The sequence below is a fragment of the Sinocyclocheilus anshuiensis genome, unplaced genomic scaffold (assembly GCF_001515605.1).
Source record: "Sinocyclocheilus anshuiensis isolate Anshui unplaced genomic scaffold, SAMN03320099.WGS_v1.1 scaffold562, whole genome shotgun sequence".
NCBI classification, from domain to species: Eukaryota; Metazoa; Chordata; class Actinopteri; order Cypriniformes; family Cyprinidae; genus Sinocyclocheilus; species Sinocyclocheilus anshuiensis.
Window position 1 is genome coordinate 780,226 of NW_015544158.1, and position 16,926 is coordinate 797,151.

The following is a 16,926-nucleotide window of genomic DNA, read 5'->3' on the forward strand; positions in this document are numbered from 1 at the left end:
TCTGTCACGAAAACAAATTCCTCGTATGTGTAAACATACCTGGCAATAAAGCTCATTCTGATTCTGATATGTCTGGCGGAAATCCAATACAGCTCACCATCCAAATAACAGCATTCCTACAGTTTAGCATGGAGGTGATAATATCCTGTAATGGGGGTGTTTCTCTGCAGCAGCGACTGGAGCACTTGTCAGGATAGAAGGAAAAATGGATGGAGCAAAATACTGTCAAATTATTGAGGAAAATCTGCTGCCGTCTGCCAGAAAGTTGTCAATGGGAAGAAGGTTTACCTTCCAACATGAAAATGACCCAAACCCACAGCAAAACTGAGCACACAGTGGTTGAAGGAGAAAAAGGTGAATGTCCTTGCATGGCTTAGTCAGAGCCCAGATTTAAACCCCATGAAAATCTGTGGAATGACTTGAAGACTGCAGTCCACAAATGGTCCCAATCAAATTTAACTGAACTTGAGCAGTTCTGCAAAGAAGAGTCAGCCAATATTGCAAAGCCTAGATGTGCAAAGTTAGTAGAGACAGAGACGCATCCCAACAGACTAAAGACTGTAATTAAAGCAAAAGGTGGTTCAATAAAATACTGGCACAAGGGGGTGGTCCTTTTTCTAACTCGGTGATTCTGTTTTTTTATTTATTTATTTTTTTATGACATGTTGTTGTTTTTATCTTTCACTTGGATGTTATAAGATGCACTGAGTAAATACAGCTGGATAAAACAAAAACTGTGTCCGTCTTCATTTCAGGCTGCAGAGCAACAAAATGTGATTATTTTAAAGGTGGTGATTCTTTTCTATACCGACTGTATTTGTCAGAAATCACAAATCACTGATTAAATTGATGTAACATTTTCCAGATGTTGAGGCAAACATTACTTTTGCCCACAAAGGGTTGGGGATTTGAGAACAGTATTAAATTCCTTCATGTACCTCATCCTGCACCGTGTTTAATACTTATGAACTCCATGCTCAAGGCATTTTTGGGTGCTTTGTAATAACATGATGCTGTAAATTTCACCACTGTAATGAAAATTAAAAAAAAAATATATCATTATAATTGAATACAACTTTGGTTTTACCAAAATAATCTATTTTATAACTTTTTGTAAGTTTTATTTTATTTTATTATTTATTTTATGGCAATTTGGGCTAACAGATGTTGTAAAGCCACACTCCGTCACTAATAATCGTGTTCCTGTGGCTCAGTGGTAGAGCATTGCGTTAGCAGCGCAAAAGGTTGTGGGTTCAATTCCCAGGGAACATACATACTGGTAAAAAATGTATAGCCTTAATGCACTGTAAGTCGCTTTGGATAAAAGCGTCTGCTAAATGCATAAATTATTATTATTAAATTATTAATTATTATTATTAATAAAGTCTATAAAACCTGAGAAGTGTAATCTGTCCTGCACTGTTTAATACCTATAAGCTCCATGCTTTTGGCTTTATGTGGTACTTTGTAGTAAAACGCTATCAATTATACCACTGTAATAACCAAAAACATAGTATATTTAAAAAATGTCATTATAATAGTTTATTTCAAAGTGTCATCGCTTTTCCAGCCTTTTTAAATATATGAAAATATATTTATTTATTTATTTACTTATTTATATTTTTTTATTTCTATTTGTTTTATTTTATTTATGGCATTTTGGACTGACAAATATTGTATAAAGCAGCATATTTTTATATAAGCAGCATTTCATAGTTAATCCAAAATATTTTTATTTTATTTTATTTATCAGCACTTCCTAGGCACACCCCATCAATAATGTCTGTAAGACTTAACTTTAAACTGTTAAAATGTTAAAGCATCAAGGCATTGTCTACCATAGTTGTTTACCACATCTCATTTGCACATCCACTTCATCTTCACTGTCTCCTCTGTGAACAGAACTGTTGTCCGCTCTGGCATTCTCCTCCATGTTTATAACCCCACAGTCTCTAGTGTCTCTCAATACATCTTTAATCTCCCTCAGTATCTCCAACTATGTATATCAACAACTTAGTCTGTCTAAGGGGAGCTTGTTAGCTTTTCACAGGGAATTAGTCCAAAAACTGCTTCACTTGGCTACTTCTTGGCATATTGCAGCTTGCTCTTGATGTAAACAGCAGGCTTCCAGTGCTTCTGCTTTCTGTGAATGGAAAGATTTGAGGTTCTGGTCTAGTTTGATATTGATTATTAACAGGGTTGGGAGGGTTACTTTTAAAATGTATTCCGTTACAGTTACAAATTACTTAATTAAAAAAGTATTCAGTATAAACAGCAGGCTTCCAGTGCTTCTGCTTTCTGTGAATGGAAAGATTTGAGGTTCTGGTCTAGTTTGATATTGATTATTAACAGGGTTGGGAGGGTTACTTTTAAAATGTATTCCGTTACAGTTACAAATTACTTCATTAAAAAAGTATTCAGTAATGTAATCCAAGTACCACAATATAAAAGCAATGTAATCTGATTACTTTTGGATTACTTCGTTACAAGTACTAAGTACTTGCTTTTTCTAAAATATCTAAGTACTTTTATTTAACTATGACTTTAAAATTAAAACTAATAAAAACTACAGTAAAAACTAGTAGTATTTGAAACTATTAAAAATCGTGTCTTGTTTCACTATCTAGATATTACAGCCTGTATATTTATATAAAAGGCTATGCAGACATCTAGTGTAGTGGCTATACAGTTTAGTATTGCAGTTTTATTTGTATTATTATTTTTTTTATTTCTGTAACATGTACAAGTAAAAATAAATATAGTACACAACATTACAAAACACAAAATTTACACCATATACATATTAGTCTATTTTAAAATAAGCCTACATGTCGAAATGCTATCTTTCTTTATTTCATTGACTGTGTGGAGACTCATGCTAATTTCTACATTTTCAGGCTCATTTTCCACTAGAAAAAAATTCCATGGTGTGCAGTCATGCACACCATGGAATTTTAAGTCACTAACAAACACTAAATTTTAGCTAACATGATGATTTCCATGCTAGTTGGACTCGTACCTGCAAATGTTCAAGTTGGTTGAGTACCCATTGTTAAAGCAAGAGTCTTCATGCATAGCTTACGCTGTACAACTATGTTATTTCCTTTATCCTCTTTGAAAACAAGATAACTGTGAAATTTCCAGACATGAAAACGTTTTTCACAGCAGGAAGCATCGTAATTAATAAACTGTAGCAGCATCTCATCCCGCGTTTGAGGAGAATAATTGTAGACGGGTGTTATTTGAGCACGCACCAGCAGGCAGCTCACGTGAGTAAACATGTGTCAACAGAACCAGGAACTATGATGAAGCAGCGCTAAATATATAGCGTTATGTCAAAATACTCATGTATTTAATTTTAAATGAAACAAATGTAATCCTGATAGTATTCCCACTTTTTACAAAATGTAACTGTAATCTGAATACATTGTTTTTGATGTAAATGTAACAGATTACAGTTACTAGATTTTTGTATCCTGATTACGTAACGCCGTTACATGTATTCCGTTACTCCCCAACCCTGATTATTAAGAAATTTGTTGTCTTTGCAGGAGAGCAGAGTCCAAATGTATCGCTCATGCAGAGGATGTCGGACATGTTGTCACGCTGGTTCGAGGAGGCTAGTGAGGCCCAGAGCAGCAGACCACGTCCTCAAACTCGACCCAGAGGTAAAACAGCACAGGTTTTAGAATTACAACTTCTCGTTCTACAATAAAGCAGCTCTCCATTGTATTCCTGTTTTGACTTGCGTCTGACTTTGACGTGGAAATATTCTCTGGTTGATTTCTTCTGTTCAGTCTGTCAAAGAAGGCAGAGCCTCAGAGCACCTACCTATTATGTTATAATATAATAATCTTCATGGACCAATGGTAGTTTGAATGTGTTAACGAACTTTTCCGGAAAGTTTGCTTTGGCAAGCTGTTTTGAATTCCAAACCAACTTAGTTTGGACCTGATTTTGTTTTGAAATGACGTCACACCAGATCATTCTTCTGTTTAGCTTGAAGTATATCAGGGCCTTAAAAATCTTCCATGTGACTTACATTGGGATTTCACAATGTATTGAATTCTATGGAGGCATTTTCAACTTTGATCCTATTCGCCAATAAACATCAGCCATTGAACAATGCATCAAAGCATGTTATTTATTTATTTATTTAGTCATGTAGCAGACGCTTTTATCCAAAGCGACATGAAAACGTTTTTCACAGCAGGAAGCATCGTAATTAATAAACTGTAGCAGCATCTCATCCCGCGTTTGAGGAGAATAATTGTAGACGGGTGTTATTTGAGCACGCACCAGCAGGCAGCTCACGTGAGTAAACATGTGTCAACAGAACCAGGAACTATGATGAAGCAGCGCTAAATATATAGCGTTATGTCAAAATACTCATGTATTTAATTTTAAATGAAACAAATGTAATCCTGATAGTATTCCCACTTTTTACAAAATGTAACTGTAATCTGAATACATTGTTTTTGATGTAAATGTAACAGATTACAGTTACTAGATTTTTGTATCCTGATTACGTAACGCCGTTACATGTATTCCGTTACTCCCCAACCCTGATTATTAAGAAATTTGTTGTCTTTGCAGGAGAGCAGAGTCCAAATGTATCGCTCATGCAGAGGATGTCGGACATGTTGTCACGCTGGTTCGAGGAGGCTAGTGAGGCCCAGAGCAGCAGACCACGTCCTCAAACTCGACCCAGAGGTAAAACAGCACAGGTTTTAGAATTACAACTTCTCGTTCTACAATAAAGCAGCTCTCCATTGTATTCCTGTTTTGACTTGCGTCTGACTTTGACGTGGAAATATTCTCTGGTTGATTTCTTCTGTTCAGTCTGTCAAAGAAGGCAGAGCCTCAGAGCACCTACCTATTATGTTATAATATAATAATCTTCATGGACCAATGGTAGTTTGAATGTGTTAACGAACTTTTCCGGAAAGTTTGCTTTGGCAAGCTGTTTTGAATTCCAAACCAACTTAGTTTGGACCTGATTTTGTTTTGAAATGACGTCACACCAGATCATTCTTCTGTTTAGCTTGAAGTATATCAGGGCCTTAAAAATCTTCCATGTGACTTACATTGGGATTTCACAATGTATTGAATTCTATGGAGGCATTTTCAACTTTGATCCTATTCGCCAATAAACATCAGCCATTGAACAATGCATCAAAGCATGTTATTTATTTATTTATTTAGTCATTTAGCAGACGCTTTTATCCAAAGTCGATGGTCTTTACACTCTTCGGTCTTCCCACGAGGAGGCCGTCACGCGACGGCTGCCGCGGTAACCTAAGCTTTTTTATACCCGTCTAACAAAATACTAAATTAATTCAGCTGGACACACTTTCCTTATTTTTTTCCATAGCAACGACAACTGCACTAAACACTAATGAGACAAGTAAATACACTTATGAGCTGCTTTTAACTTCCGCTGATAAAGACCGCTTCTCTCAAAGAGTATTTCTTTACACTGTTTTCTGCTGGCGCTTGAACACACTTTCCTTATTTTTTCCACAACAAATGGCCAAGCAAGCGCAGACACTGACAAGATACGCGATGTGTATGACACGCATGTGTCACATGAAAGGGTGTAAATTTTCTTATTAAATGTTCTCTACTTAAAGAAAAAAACTACACAAAATCAAAACTTACTCTTAAAAGTACGCTCAAGGTTTGATGATTTGACTCCAGGTACGTCAGCTCGACCAGAAGGGACATTTGCGACCTCAGAAACACACACTCAGGCACAGGAGCCCACTGAGGTCTCAGCTGAAGGAGCGATGGAGGTGGAGACACCCTCCTCTGATCCTCCGCCTACACCTGCTGCTCCTCCTGCACCTGCAGAGCCTCTCCCCAAGTCTATCTCCTGTTCCTCCTCAGGCTCCTCCTCCACTGTGACAGCCCCTGCCCCCTCCAGCTCATCCTCCATGGAAAGTGCTGCCTCCTCCTCTCTCCTCTCCTCCCCAGACACAGAGCAGAGGAGCCAGGATGAAGTTACGCTCACTCCCTCGGCCACGCCCACTCCTTCAGCCACACCCACCCCATCTAGAGAGGCAGCTTTATCTGGTAAGTCTGTCACAATTGGCAAAACACTGAAGAGTGCATTCATCCTTAAATGAGGCAATAACATGTTTACATGCACATAATATTCCATTTAAAGTCCATATATTTTATTTAAGCGTTTATTTTAAAAATAGATATTACACAGCTATTAAAAAGTGTTTTTGTCCTCTTGTACACTACTGTTCAAAAGTTTGAGGTCAGTAAGATTTTGTTTAAAAGAAATTAATACTTTTATTCAGCAAGGATACAATCAGTTGATTAAGAGTGACAGTGAAAACATTTATAATATTACAAAGGCTTCTATTTCAAATAAATGCTGTTGTTTTGAATGTTCTGTTCATCAAATAATCTTGAAAAAAATGTATCTGTTTCCACAAGAATATTAAACAGCAATATCTCAGCAAACTCTTTTCAACAATAATAAGACGGTAATAATAAGAAATGATTCCTGATCACCAAATCAGCATATTAAAATGATTTCTGAAGGATCATGTGACACTGAAGACTGGAGTAATGGCTGCTGAAAATTCAGTTTTGCCAACACAGGAATAAATTACATTTGAAAATATATTTAAATATAAAACAGTTATTTCATTTTAAGTCATATTTTACAATATTATTGTTTTTACTGAAGTTTTGATCAAATAAATGCAGCCATTGTTAGATTTCTTTCGGAAAAATTAAAAACCTATACCAAACCCAGTTTTAAACTATAGCACCCTGAATTGCTTTTGACATACGCTGATATAATTTAACATTCTGTTACAGTTGATATCCCAAATAAAATGTGATCCATAGTTGTGCAAATGTCTTAAAAGTATAAAAGTACCAAAGTATTGGCTTAATTCAGACCATATGATCATATTCCAATAGTAATAAAAATTTTCTTGTGCATGTAAATGCAGTCACTGTATCTCTGCTTCATAAAGATGATGTGCTTATAATGAACAAATTCATCTCGTTCCATTTATACAATAGGTCCATTTACCATGTCTGCTATACATCTTTCTATCATCCAACTCAATGCACTTTCTTTTTTTAAGACCTATGTGTTGACTGATTTGTTGTCCTCAGGTGGGGTTTATTTTTTGAGCATTGTGTGCCGTTAGGGCCTGCATCAAAAATCACACAAACAGAAGCAGGATGCAACATGTAGTGTCTTTTGTCTTTTTTTATATAATGATAAATACCTCCTTTTTGCTCATCGTGCCATTGCAGGCATTTTTATGTGTGCGTTTCTCTTCATGACCATAGAACATGTATAGACGTGTGAGTGTAATGCACGCTTTTTTTTTTCTTTTTTTTTTGCAACGGGTGATGAAACCCTGCAGTCTTGTCTGACATCACTCAGCATGCAGCTTCAATCTTTAATTTGCTCTTTTACCCAGCATTCCTCCTTACCTATGATTTGCCTCTCTTCTTTTTCCCCATCCCATCAACTTTCCCATCCTGCTCTTCTCTCTCCCTCTGAACCCACACTGTCAGAATATGGTCCTCGCAGGCTGCCGGTAAGTTTAGTGTGTAGAGGTTTGCAGAGACTGCTTCTCTTGTCTGACCCCCCTGGACAGGGCAGACGCTCAGTCCCTTCTGTACCTGCGACCTCCAGCCCAGAGAGCTCAGCCCAACAGGCTGCTGCTGCTGACGCGTGCCCCCCTGCAGGTTACCGTCTCCTCCCAGCCTGCATCCCCGCTCTCCTTTAACATCCTGACCCCTCTGGCTGCCTGTTTCATGGCTGTCCTGGTTTGCTGCTGCACCTCTGGCTATGGAGAGTGTTCCTCTTCCCCTCTTCCACACAGACACGCACACATCTAACTGCTGGTCATTCACGCTCACATTCACCAACAGCAGAACTCTGTTCCAAAACTTAGGGAGCTGCCCAACTACGTGACATTTTTAGACATCAGATAAACACCTGACACAAAAGCTGCCCAAAATCTTACTATCACAAATGTTCAGAGTCACAATGGCCATGTCTTTCCCAGTTTTGCTTTCCCACTTTTTTTCTTTCAGGATTCTTTGATGAATAGACATTTCATAAGAACAGCATTTATTTAAAATATAATTTTTTGGTAACAATGCAAAAATCTTTACTGTCACTTTTTATCAATTTAATCTGTCCTTGTTGAATAAAGGTATTAATTTTTTTCAAGAAAATAAATCTTACTTTTGAACCCTTCTGAATTGACAATTGGGACAAATTGACTTCACGGACATGCGTCCACATCAAATGCACCTTGATTTAGGACAGGGCCTTAGAAGGTAGCTGCCTGTGTAGTCAGTAGTTAGTGAGGCAGCTTACTACAGTAGATCTTGGAACAGAGCTCAGATGTCAAACAATATGCATATACTGCCATCTGTTGATTGTTTGACCTGGAATGCAACCACATAATTACATATAATGCTAGTTTGTACTGGTTGGTGTTGGCAGTTTTTTTGTTGTTGTCCTATTTAAACCTTGAACATTGATCCATGTTAATCTTGTTCTTTTCATACCTTCTCTTGTTCTTCTTCCCTTTGCAATATTCCACAAAATACTTCTTAATGCTATCAGCGAGTGTGATGCGTTTAGTTATTGTAGAAATGGTTAGAGGCAAACTGAACATATTTGTTGTCTATGAAGCCAGGCAATTCAGGAAAAGTTAATTTTATTCGGTAACCCTACTGTGTGCAATGTATTTTTTGTGCTTAAAGCATTGCACTATTAGTTCAGCAACATCCTGACATCACATCTTGCTGGGTATTTGCAAACCGTCGCCAAAAATGAATGACTTCTGGTTGCTTTGTCGCTGCAAAGCACCGTCAATGTAAACGTAGGTCTGGCATCTGAATAAACTTTTCTGCCACCATCAGTCTCAACTCCTGAACTACAAATTTCTGTGTGACTTGTTTATTCTGCCTGAAAGTGAATACTGCATTAAAGAAGGCTATGCATCAGTTTGTTCTTTATAAATTGTGCTCTTGTATTTGCTCACCTCCTGGATGTCATTTCACATTTTTTAAGGAACAGCCTACCCAATCTGAAACCCTTGGCTTTGTGTCTTTAACCCAGAATTAAGCCTCCTAGACTCATCTTTACAAAGTTTGTGGCTTTTGAGTTTTGTGGGATGGTTTTTTCTTTTCTTTACCCTGCCTGTGCTGCAGTGTGTTTCCTGAGGATTTAGGTCTGCACTTAAATGTTTGTACTGGCTCTTTTGTTTCAGTTGTTCAGTACTTCTTATTTTTGTTTCAGATTCTCCCTCATCTGTGGTAAACAAACAGCTTGGATCCATGACTCTGGATGAGGAGCAGGGTGCGTCTTTCCCTCTTTTTTCCTCTCCTTTTCCTCATTTTCTTTCACACCCTTGCATCTGAGCTCTATGCATTTCTGATTGAAGTGGCTCTTGTCCTCAATCATCTTAAGAAGACTGCAGATGTGCCTCTCCTTAAACAGAGAAACTTAAGAAAGATACAGAGGCTTTCTGTGAATCATTTTCAGTCAGTGGACATACTTTTTCTCCCCTTCTGTGGGGCCAAGTTCATATAAAGCTCATCTTTCAAATAATGTCCTGTACACAGGGACACGTTTTTTTTTCTTATCACTCTCTACATAATGAGTTCAGCCTCCACAAGACTGATGTGGGCTTGTAACATCAGAATTTAGCTTAAAGGTGTCATAAAATGTCATTTATTCCTGTGATGGCAAAGCTGAATTTTCAGCAGCCAGCAATCTTCAGTGTCACACGATCCCTTAGAAATCATTTTAATTCGCTGATTTGAAATACAGACTTTCAGTTGTTGCTTTTTTCTTGTTTTTTTAGTTATAAATTAAAATGAAGTTCTATAACATTAACACTTGTTTATGGTCTTTGACTAGGATAAAAAAAAAACAAGATTTAAAAACAGTAAAAGTATGGTATGACTCCTTTAAAATGACTTTGCTATTCTGCTTTGGAATATGAACCAAGGAAACACTGATTTTGGTGATATTGATTCTTTACGGCAGTCCTCTTTACTCCATGTCCATACTGGTGTCTGCACATTTTCCCTGTCAGAACAAGAAACCTTTAAGCCCTTTAATCTCTTTAACTTGCATTGTGCTAAATCCTTGCTTTGAGTTAACTGCTTGCAATTGTTGAACTTTAACAAACTCTAATATAATTCTTTGTAGACTGAAGTCTATCTCTGCAACCCACTTTGCCACATACCCTTTTTCACCTTTTTTTTGTTTCTTTTTGGTCACAGTTTAGTTTGGGGACCAGTTCTCATTATTAACTAACTGTTAACTACAACTTTTTCCTGAATAAACTCCTAAATTGATGCTTATTAATAGTTGGTAAGGTAATCGTTAAGTTTAGGTATGGGGTAGGTTTAAGGGATCTAAAATATGGTAATGTAAAAAAGGCACATTAATATGTGCCAATATGCTAGTAATAAACATGCTAATATTTCTCAGTGAAATCTGAGCATCTGAAGCTTAGAATGAACTAGAGGTCACTACTTGGCACGATAATCACATGCTAATATTTCAGAAAAGCTGCTTCTGTGATTAACTGTAGTTGTGACAAATGTAATGTTCCTAAGGTAAGCACTCTTTCTAAAAGTACTTAGTTTTACATCCCACATGTTTCCTCTGTCTTCCTTCCAGGAGGTGCAGAAGCAGCAGGACATGTAATCAGTGATCAAAATACAGGTGTCAGTGAAGCTTCCCCAGACACTACAGAAACTGTGCTATCCACATCAGCGCCTTCACTTGGCACCAGCCCTGGCAACAGCAGCAGGAGCGGCAGCTCTCCTCCAGGGCTTGGGCGGACTGGCACGGCAGAACCGGTCCTTAGTCTGCACTACAGCACTGAAGGCACCACCACTAGCACCATCAAACTGGATTTCACGGATGAATGGTGAGTGACCAGAGAATCAGCCTTGACCTCAGCATGCAAATCACCCCCTCAAGGCTCTAAAGAGCATTGCTATAAAATGCCTAGTTTATAAAAAAAAAAAAAAAAAAGTGTACCACAAAATAATGCAATGAAATGCCTTTCTGTTGCGTTGTTCAAACAACAAGCATACAGTACAACTAGTGTGATCCAATTCACAAGCAAATGACTCTGAAGAACTGGTTCTTTTAATGAATCACTCATAAAGGCTCACAAATTCCCAAGATATTATTTTGAAATAAACTGATAAAACCTGAAATGACTTGTTACTGAACCACAAGGCATTACTTTCAGTCGTGTTCAACTCAAAATGAAGTGTTGTGTACGTAAGGTCCTGCATTTGAAGTGTACATTTTTTCATGCTTTCATTGAGAATTAAAGCATGTTGTTATTGTTAGCTAAAATTACAATTTTGAAAAACCATTTTCGTTAAATTAAAGTTGAAATAAAACAAATATTAGTTGAAATTAGTTCAACTTAAAAAAAACTTGTTGCCTTGGCAATTAAATGAAGTAAAATCAGTTTAAGTGTAAGTATTAAAATAGCAAAAACTGAAAAATAAACCTAAATAGAAATATTGTTAATTTTAACTAAAACTAAAACTATTTAAATTCATTTGCATTAATTGATATAAAGCTGAAATAAAATAAAAATAAATACTAGTTGAAAAAAATAAAAAACTTATTTAATTGTGAGTATATTATTTTCAAGAATGGCATTTTTTTGTAAGAACAAATCACAAACTTTATTTTTCGACTGTGCACAGGAGCAGTCCAACGTCCGGTGCAAAAGGCAGCAGTGGAGGACATAAGCCTGGGGAGGTGAGTGAGAGCCAGACCAGAGAGGAGCCCACAGGACAAACCTCAGAGCAAAGTGAGTCGACAACCACTTGCCCATTGCTACAGAAGTTGTGTAGGTTGTGTGGCCTATTTTGGAGGTTATCTTAACTTTTCTCTCTCATAACCAGGTTCAAGCTCACCCTCAGAGAGTCAACCCACACCCGATGGGGGCCAAACTGCAGACAGTGGCACAGAAAAGACCTCCATCAGCTCTCAAAACAGCACACCACTGGCGGCACCACCAGAGGGCCTGTCTACTGAAGACACGGCTCGTCCCAGCGCTCCTTCAGAGGAGCTCCAGGCTGCTGGTTCGGGGGAGCTGAGTGAGCGGTGCAGGAGGAGCGAGACCGCAGGAACGGGTGGTCAGGGTTCGACTCAACCATCCCGCAATCAGGACTCTGATGACAGCGACGACGACCCCATCCTTATCCCTTCAGCCAGGTACAGAGGAGGGCCGGGACAGAGGTATGGACTCTCGTCATGTCGAGATGTTTAATCATGCAAATCATCACAATGTGTAGGCAAATATTATAACAGACGGGAAGTCCCATAAAACATGAGCATGTTTGTTAAACAGTGTTTATCCTTTGGACAGTCATAAGTAAAATGCTACTCTTCTCATTAGATTTAATTACAGAGGATCAGCTGTAGGTGATAGGATGATAAGGTACTGTAATGTTTCTGAGATGGCCACTTATATAATCTAATTGCAAGGTGTGCAGATTTGATTTAATTTTAATTAACCTGGTATTCATATTGTGTGGCTGTGTAAAATATGTTATTAACTATATAATATATGTAATTAAGTAGTTGCTGTTAACTTCACTGCCTGAGAGTGCACAAAATGTTTGCGTAATGTTTGCGTAATGACCCTTTGGTTAGTTACTAACCAAGCAAATTAATTTCATGCACGAATGTACAAGTTACTTTAGGTATAGTTGTTTGGAGTTCAGATTTTCACCAAAAAAAAATATTTTGAAAACAGTAGTGCTGCTTGATATTATTCTATTCATTCTTTGATAAATAGACCGTTTAAAATAACAGCATTTATTTGAAATGGAAATGTTATTATAGATGTCTTTACTGTCTCTTTTGATCAATTTAATGCATCCTTACTGAATAAAAAGTATAACTTTTTGAATTCTTACTGACCCCAAACTTTTTAACAGTAGTGTATATATTTTCCACGATTTCCAAAAAATACAAGTTACTGTCAAAAAACTGTGCTTCCACGACTCTCTACAAACTAAGGCGATTCATCAGATTCACTCAATAAAACTTTTGTTCTCTTAAAGAGACTGTTACCAAAATACAGTTCTATAAGTTGCGCTGTATTTCCATGAAATATCACTTTTAACTATTATCCATTCAACCTGACCACAATCTGGCTTTTTTCGGATATATACGTTTTAGTAAGCTTAGCTCACCAAAAAGATTTGAAGCCACATGGGAACTTCTCTTAGACCATTTGGAAGAAATCTAATGATTCTGTAACCCCCCTTTCTTTTTTCCTGTGCATTTGTTTTCCTCTACTTTGAAAAATTATCTGGTTTATAAAGCAATACTGAATATAGTTGTTTTTTCTTTTTTTATGTTTATGTTCAATATTTTCAATAATTGCTCTTTCTGAGGCAGTTCAGCTGTTTTTTATTTATGAAATATCAAAAAAACAATTATATGAATTTAACGCACATAAAGGTTAATGCTTGATAGGTGAAGCATCTAGATTGTCTGCAAAAAATTTATTCAGATCAAATATTGTGTCTCGCACAATGCTGTAAGACATTGTAAAACTGTTTAAGCTTATGAAAATTTGACCATCCCTGACTAATATAGTGTTGAGCTGCTGTTTTAAAGTTGATTTTTCATAAGCATTATTCTGCATGCTCCACTTTTCATAGACGCTCCGCCGCGGCTCGGATCCAGGAGCTGTTCCGCAGGAGAAAAGAACGGCGAGAGATGGAAGAGAGTGAAACTCAGAATATCAGGAGACCCTCTGTCAAGATGATGTACAAGGGCCACCGCAACTCCAGGACCATGGTAGGCTGACTGTTTATTGTCTTATGTATATTGTACACAAAAGCAGCTTTCTGTTACTTCTTACTAGTTCTAGTCATGTTTTGCAAAGAACCATACACAGATATTACATTAGCTTTTACTGACCTGGTTGTACATGTAGATTAAGGAGTCGTGTTTCTGGGGGAATAACTTTGTGATGAGCGGCTCGGATTGTGGCCATATCTTCATCTGGGACAGACACACGGGAGAGCACCTGATGCTGCTGGAGGCCGACAACCATGTGGTCAACTGCCTGCAGCCTCACCCTTATGACCCCAGTGAGCAAAACATACCTAAAAACAATAGACGGAGAACCAATAAAGATTTTGTTTTAGATAATCACATCATTTGGTCTGACTTTTTTTTTTTTTTTTTTTTCAAGTACATGTCTAATGCTTGTCATTTAACAGAGTCCTTGCCGAAGAGGTATGGACAATGCTTTCTGTTTGAATTTGTGAATAAAGTTCTGTTTTGATCCTTTAGACTTTAAAATATGTATTTAAAATGCATGTGCTAACACAGACCTGCTGTTTGTTTCGAGATGTAATTAAAATCCCCAGTAGAGTGCACTAGAGCTCTAAGTACTGTTTTTTTCTATATATGAAATAGAGGCATTTTAAGGCAGTATGTCTATGCTGTAGCTATAGGAGTAAGTGTCCATTTATAGAAATCTACATGTGAATAGTTGGCAAACTTGTGGATTTAATATCCTGATTTGTTTGTGTGCTGTAGGTGATTGCTCGTAATGAGTTAATGCTGGAAGAGACGAGGAACACCATCACTGTTCCTGCTTCCTTCATGCTCAGAATGCTGGCATCATTAAATCACATCAGAACAGGTGAACTTTTTTGTGGTCTTTTTTTAACTCACTGACTGTACACATACAATTAGATCCAAAAGTCTCGAGTCCACATTGAAAACTTGGCTTTTTTCACTTAAAGCTGGAAAAAATAATTAAATAAAAATAAAAACATTTCTGGGGTCTTTTTGGGGTCGGTATGATTTTTTTTTTTAAAGAAGGCAAGAGTTCATGCAGCTTAAAGGCACAATATGTAAGATTTTCTTATTAAAATATCCAAAAACTACTAGAACAGTGTTATATATTTTGCTGACTTGTGTACTTACATTATCCCAAATGTTTCGAAGAATTTTTAAATCCAGAGAAATAAGCAATTTTAACTAGTGGCACGGACCGTGTCCATAGTGTCATTGTGTCGCCTGCCAATGACGTCATAACCCCTCGATTTCCGGTTGTTTTGTAGAAAACATGGAAACACCAAAGACGCTTTAATATGTTGTACGTTTTAATAGACCGGAGACGACTGCACAGAGTAGCATTATAACAGAACTTTCAAATGTATCTAGTATGATAAAACAGCGCTGCTTTTTTCCCCACATACGCACGACCGGAAGGAGCGGAAACGGTCGACTGTGGCATAATAAAAGCTCCGCTGCTTTCAAGCCGTGTGTCACACTCGTTCAGCGGCCTCGTTTCACTTCGACGGCTTTCAGCCTCATCCTGCTTCATTCTACTACGTTAACAAATCATTAGCTCATCCATGAACATGATTTCTGCCCGAGTCCCATCGGATTGCATCGGCTGTGGGGATGAAGACCACAACTCCCATGATTCCACATTCAGTCACAGCTTCATCAAACTACGCCTTTGCTTCTTTGTTTATTTTGAATATGCGCCCTCTAGCTGCGAAAATTACATATTGTGCCTTTAAATGCTGTTGTCATTAAAGTAAAAGACACCTAAGAAATTTGGTTCTAATTATCTTTAAAGATAATTTAAGAAGAATAAAATCTCATTTATCAATGATATTTACACTGCTTTTTTTTTAGCTGGCCAGTGTTTATTAGTGGATACTTACTCCAGCTTTTGGTTTTACCACCTTGAACAGGTGTCTAAATGACCGATCTTTCTTCCTCTTTCCTTCTGTTAATCTCAGACCGTGTGGAGGGTGATCGTTCAGAAGGCTCTGGACAAGAGAACGAGGATGAACAGTAGCCCTCCTGCTACAAGTGAATGTTTTTTTGCTACAGTGCACTTGAGCATTTGAGATTTGTACAAGTTACAAAATAGAGTATTTCCTTATTAGTTCAGTTTTTGGCATTATTATTTTTTAATGAGACTTTTCTTACTAATTACTCTATATGAGAGTAAACTGCGTCTGGGGAGTTCATGCAAACAAGATATGTAAGAAATCGAAAGATGTGACTGGACAGCTGGTGTTTGAGAGTATTTAAGTGCAATATTAATTTGTTAAATCAAACAGTTGAGCTTTGAGCGGTGTTAAGTGTGAAATCTTATTGTAGCCTCAAATGAAAAACTCAGATGTTTGTATACCAGGAATTATGCATGTCAAGCTTGAGTTTGCTAAAAACATACCCTTCTCTAAGTCTTTACCAATGTTGTGTATAAAAATGGCTTTTTTTTTTGTCATTACTAAATCTTGCGTTGCACAGGGATCTTCTGCCTAACCCCAATTTACAGGTACTACTTGCAATATTTCATTATCCAAAACAGCCAATACACATTGTTACACTGCAGAATGTTTATAAAAGTTTATTAAAATGAGAACTGTTTTTGACTCCGTCTATACATAAAACCCACTGCTGTCTAGCCAAATGGTTCTAGCGTTAGTTGGCAGGTCATGTTTCTCTCTCCTAACAGCACAGATGGCCTTTGTTGTGGCAGCTGTTGACTTGAGCATTCTGCTAAGTGACTAGTGATCGCTGGGAAAAGCTAAGATGAAATATCTCCTCGTCTATTAGCATGCCATTCTATGCTAAACTCATTCAGCACTGTTAAGGAATGCAAGCCATCTTTTTAAATGTTTGTCCACAGATTTTCAGATTGAGTTCCGGTTCCTTTTCAAACCATGTACCAGAGGACAGTTTAAACATTAAATGTGTTGTGATTCAAACAAAACATGACTGAAAGCTTGAGTACCCATAAAAAAATTATTAACAGTACAAATAAAAATAAAAAAGCATTATGCGCTGTGGTTTGCAAACAAATAATGCAGCCATTGACA

The 16,926-nt window shown here is 37.3% G+C and overlaps 1 protein-coding gene across 1 annotated transcript in view; it reads left to right on the forward strand.

Annotated features, from left to right (window-relative positions):
* The window catches only part of LOC107695452 (DDB1- and CUL4-associated factor 6-like), a 32,640-nt gene extending 15,762 nt beyond the window's left edge, over window positions 1–16,878 (forward strand). The window contains exons 9-21 of the mRNA XM_016495354.1: window positions 3,552–3,668; window positions 5,701–6,075; window positions 7,558–7,731; window positions 9,302–9,361; window positions 10,697–10,949; window positions 11,752–11,858; window positions 11,953–12,265; window positions 12,450–12,491; window positions 13,726–13,864; window positions 14,004–14,210; window positions 14,288–14,308; window positions 14,615–14,720; window positions 15,838–16,878. Of these exons, the coding sequence (XP_016350840.1) occupies window positions 3,552–3,668; window positions 5,701–6,075; window positions 7,558–7,731; window positions 9,302–9,361; window positions 10,697–10,949; window positions 11,752–11,858; window positions 11,953–12,265; window positions 12,450–12,491; window positions 13,726–13,864; window positions 14,004–14,210; window positions 14,288–14,308; window positions 14,615–14,720; window positions 15,838–15,896 (1,973 nt within the window). The 3' untranslated portion in view covers window positions 15,897–16,878. The remainder of the gene's footprint in view (window positions 1–3,551; window positions 3,669–5,700; window positions 6,076–7,557; window positions 7,732–9,301; window positions 9,362–10,696; window positions 10,950–11,751; window positions 11,859–11,952; window positions 12,266–12,449; window positions 12,492–13,725; window positions 13,865–14,003; window positions 14,211–14,287; window positions 14,309–14,614; window positions 14,721–15,837) is intronic.
* Window positions 16,879–16,926: the final 48 nt, after the last annotated feature.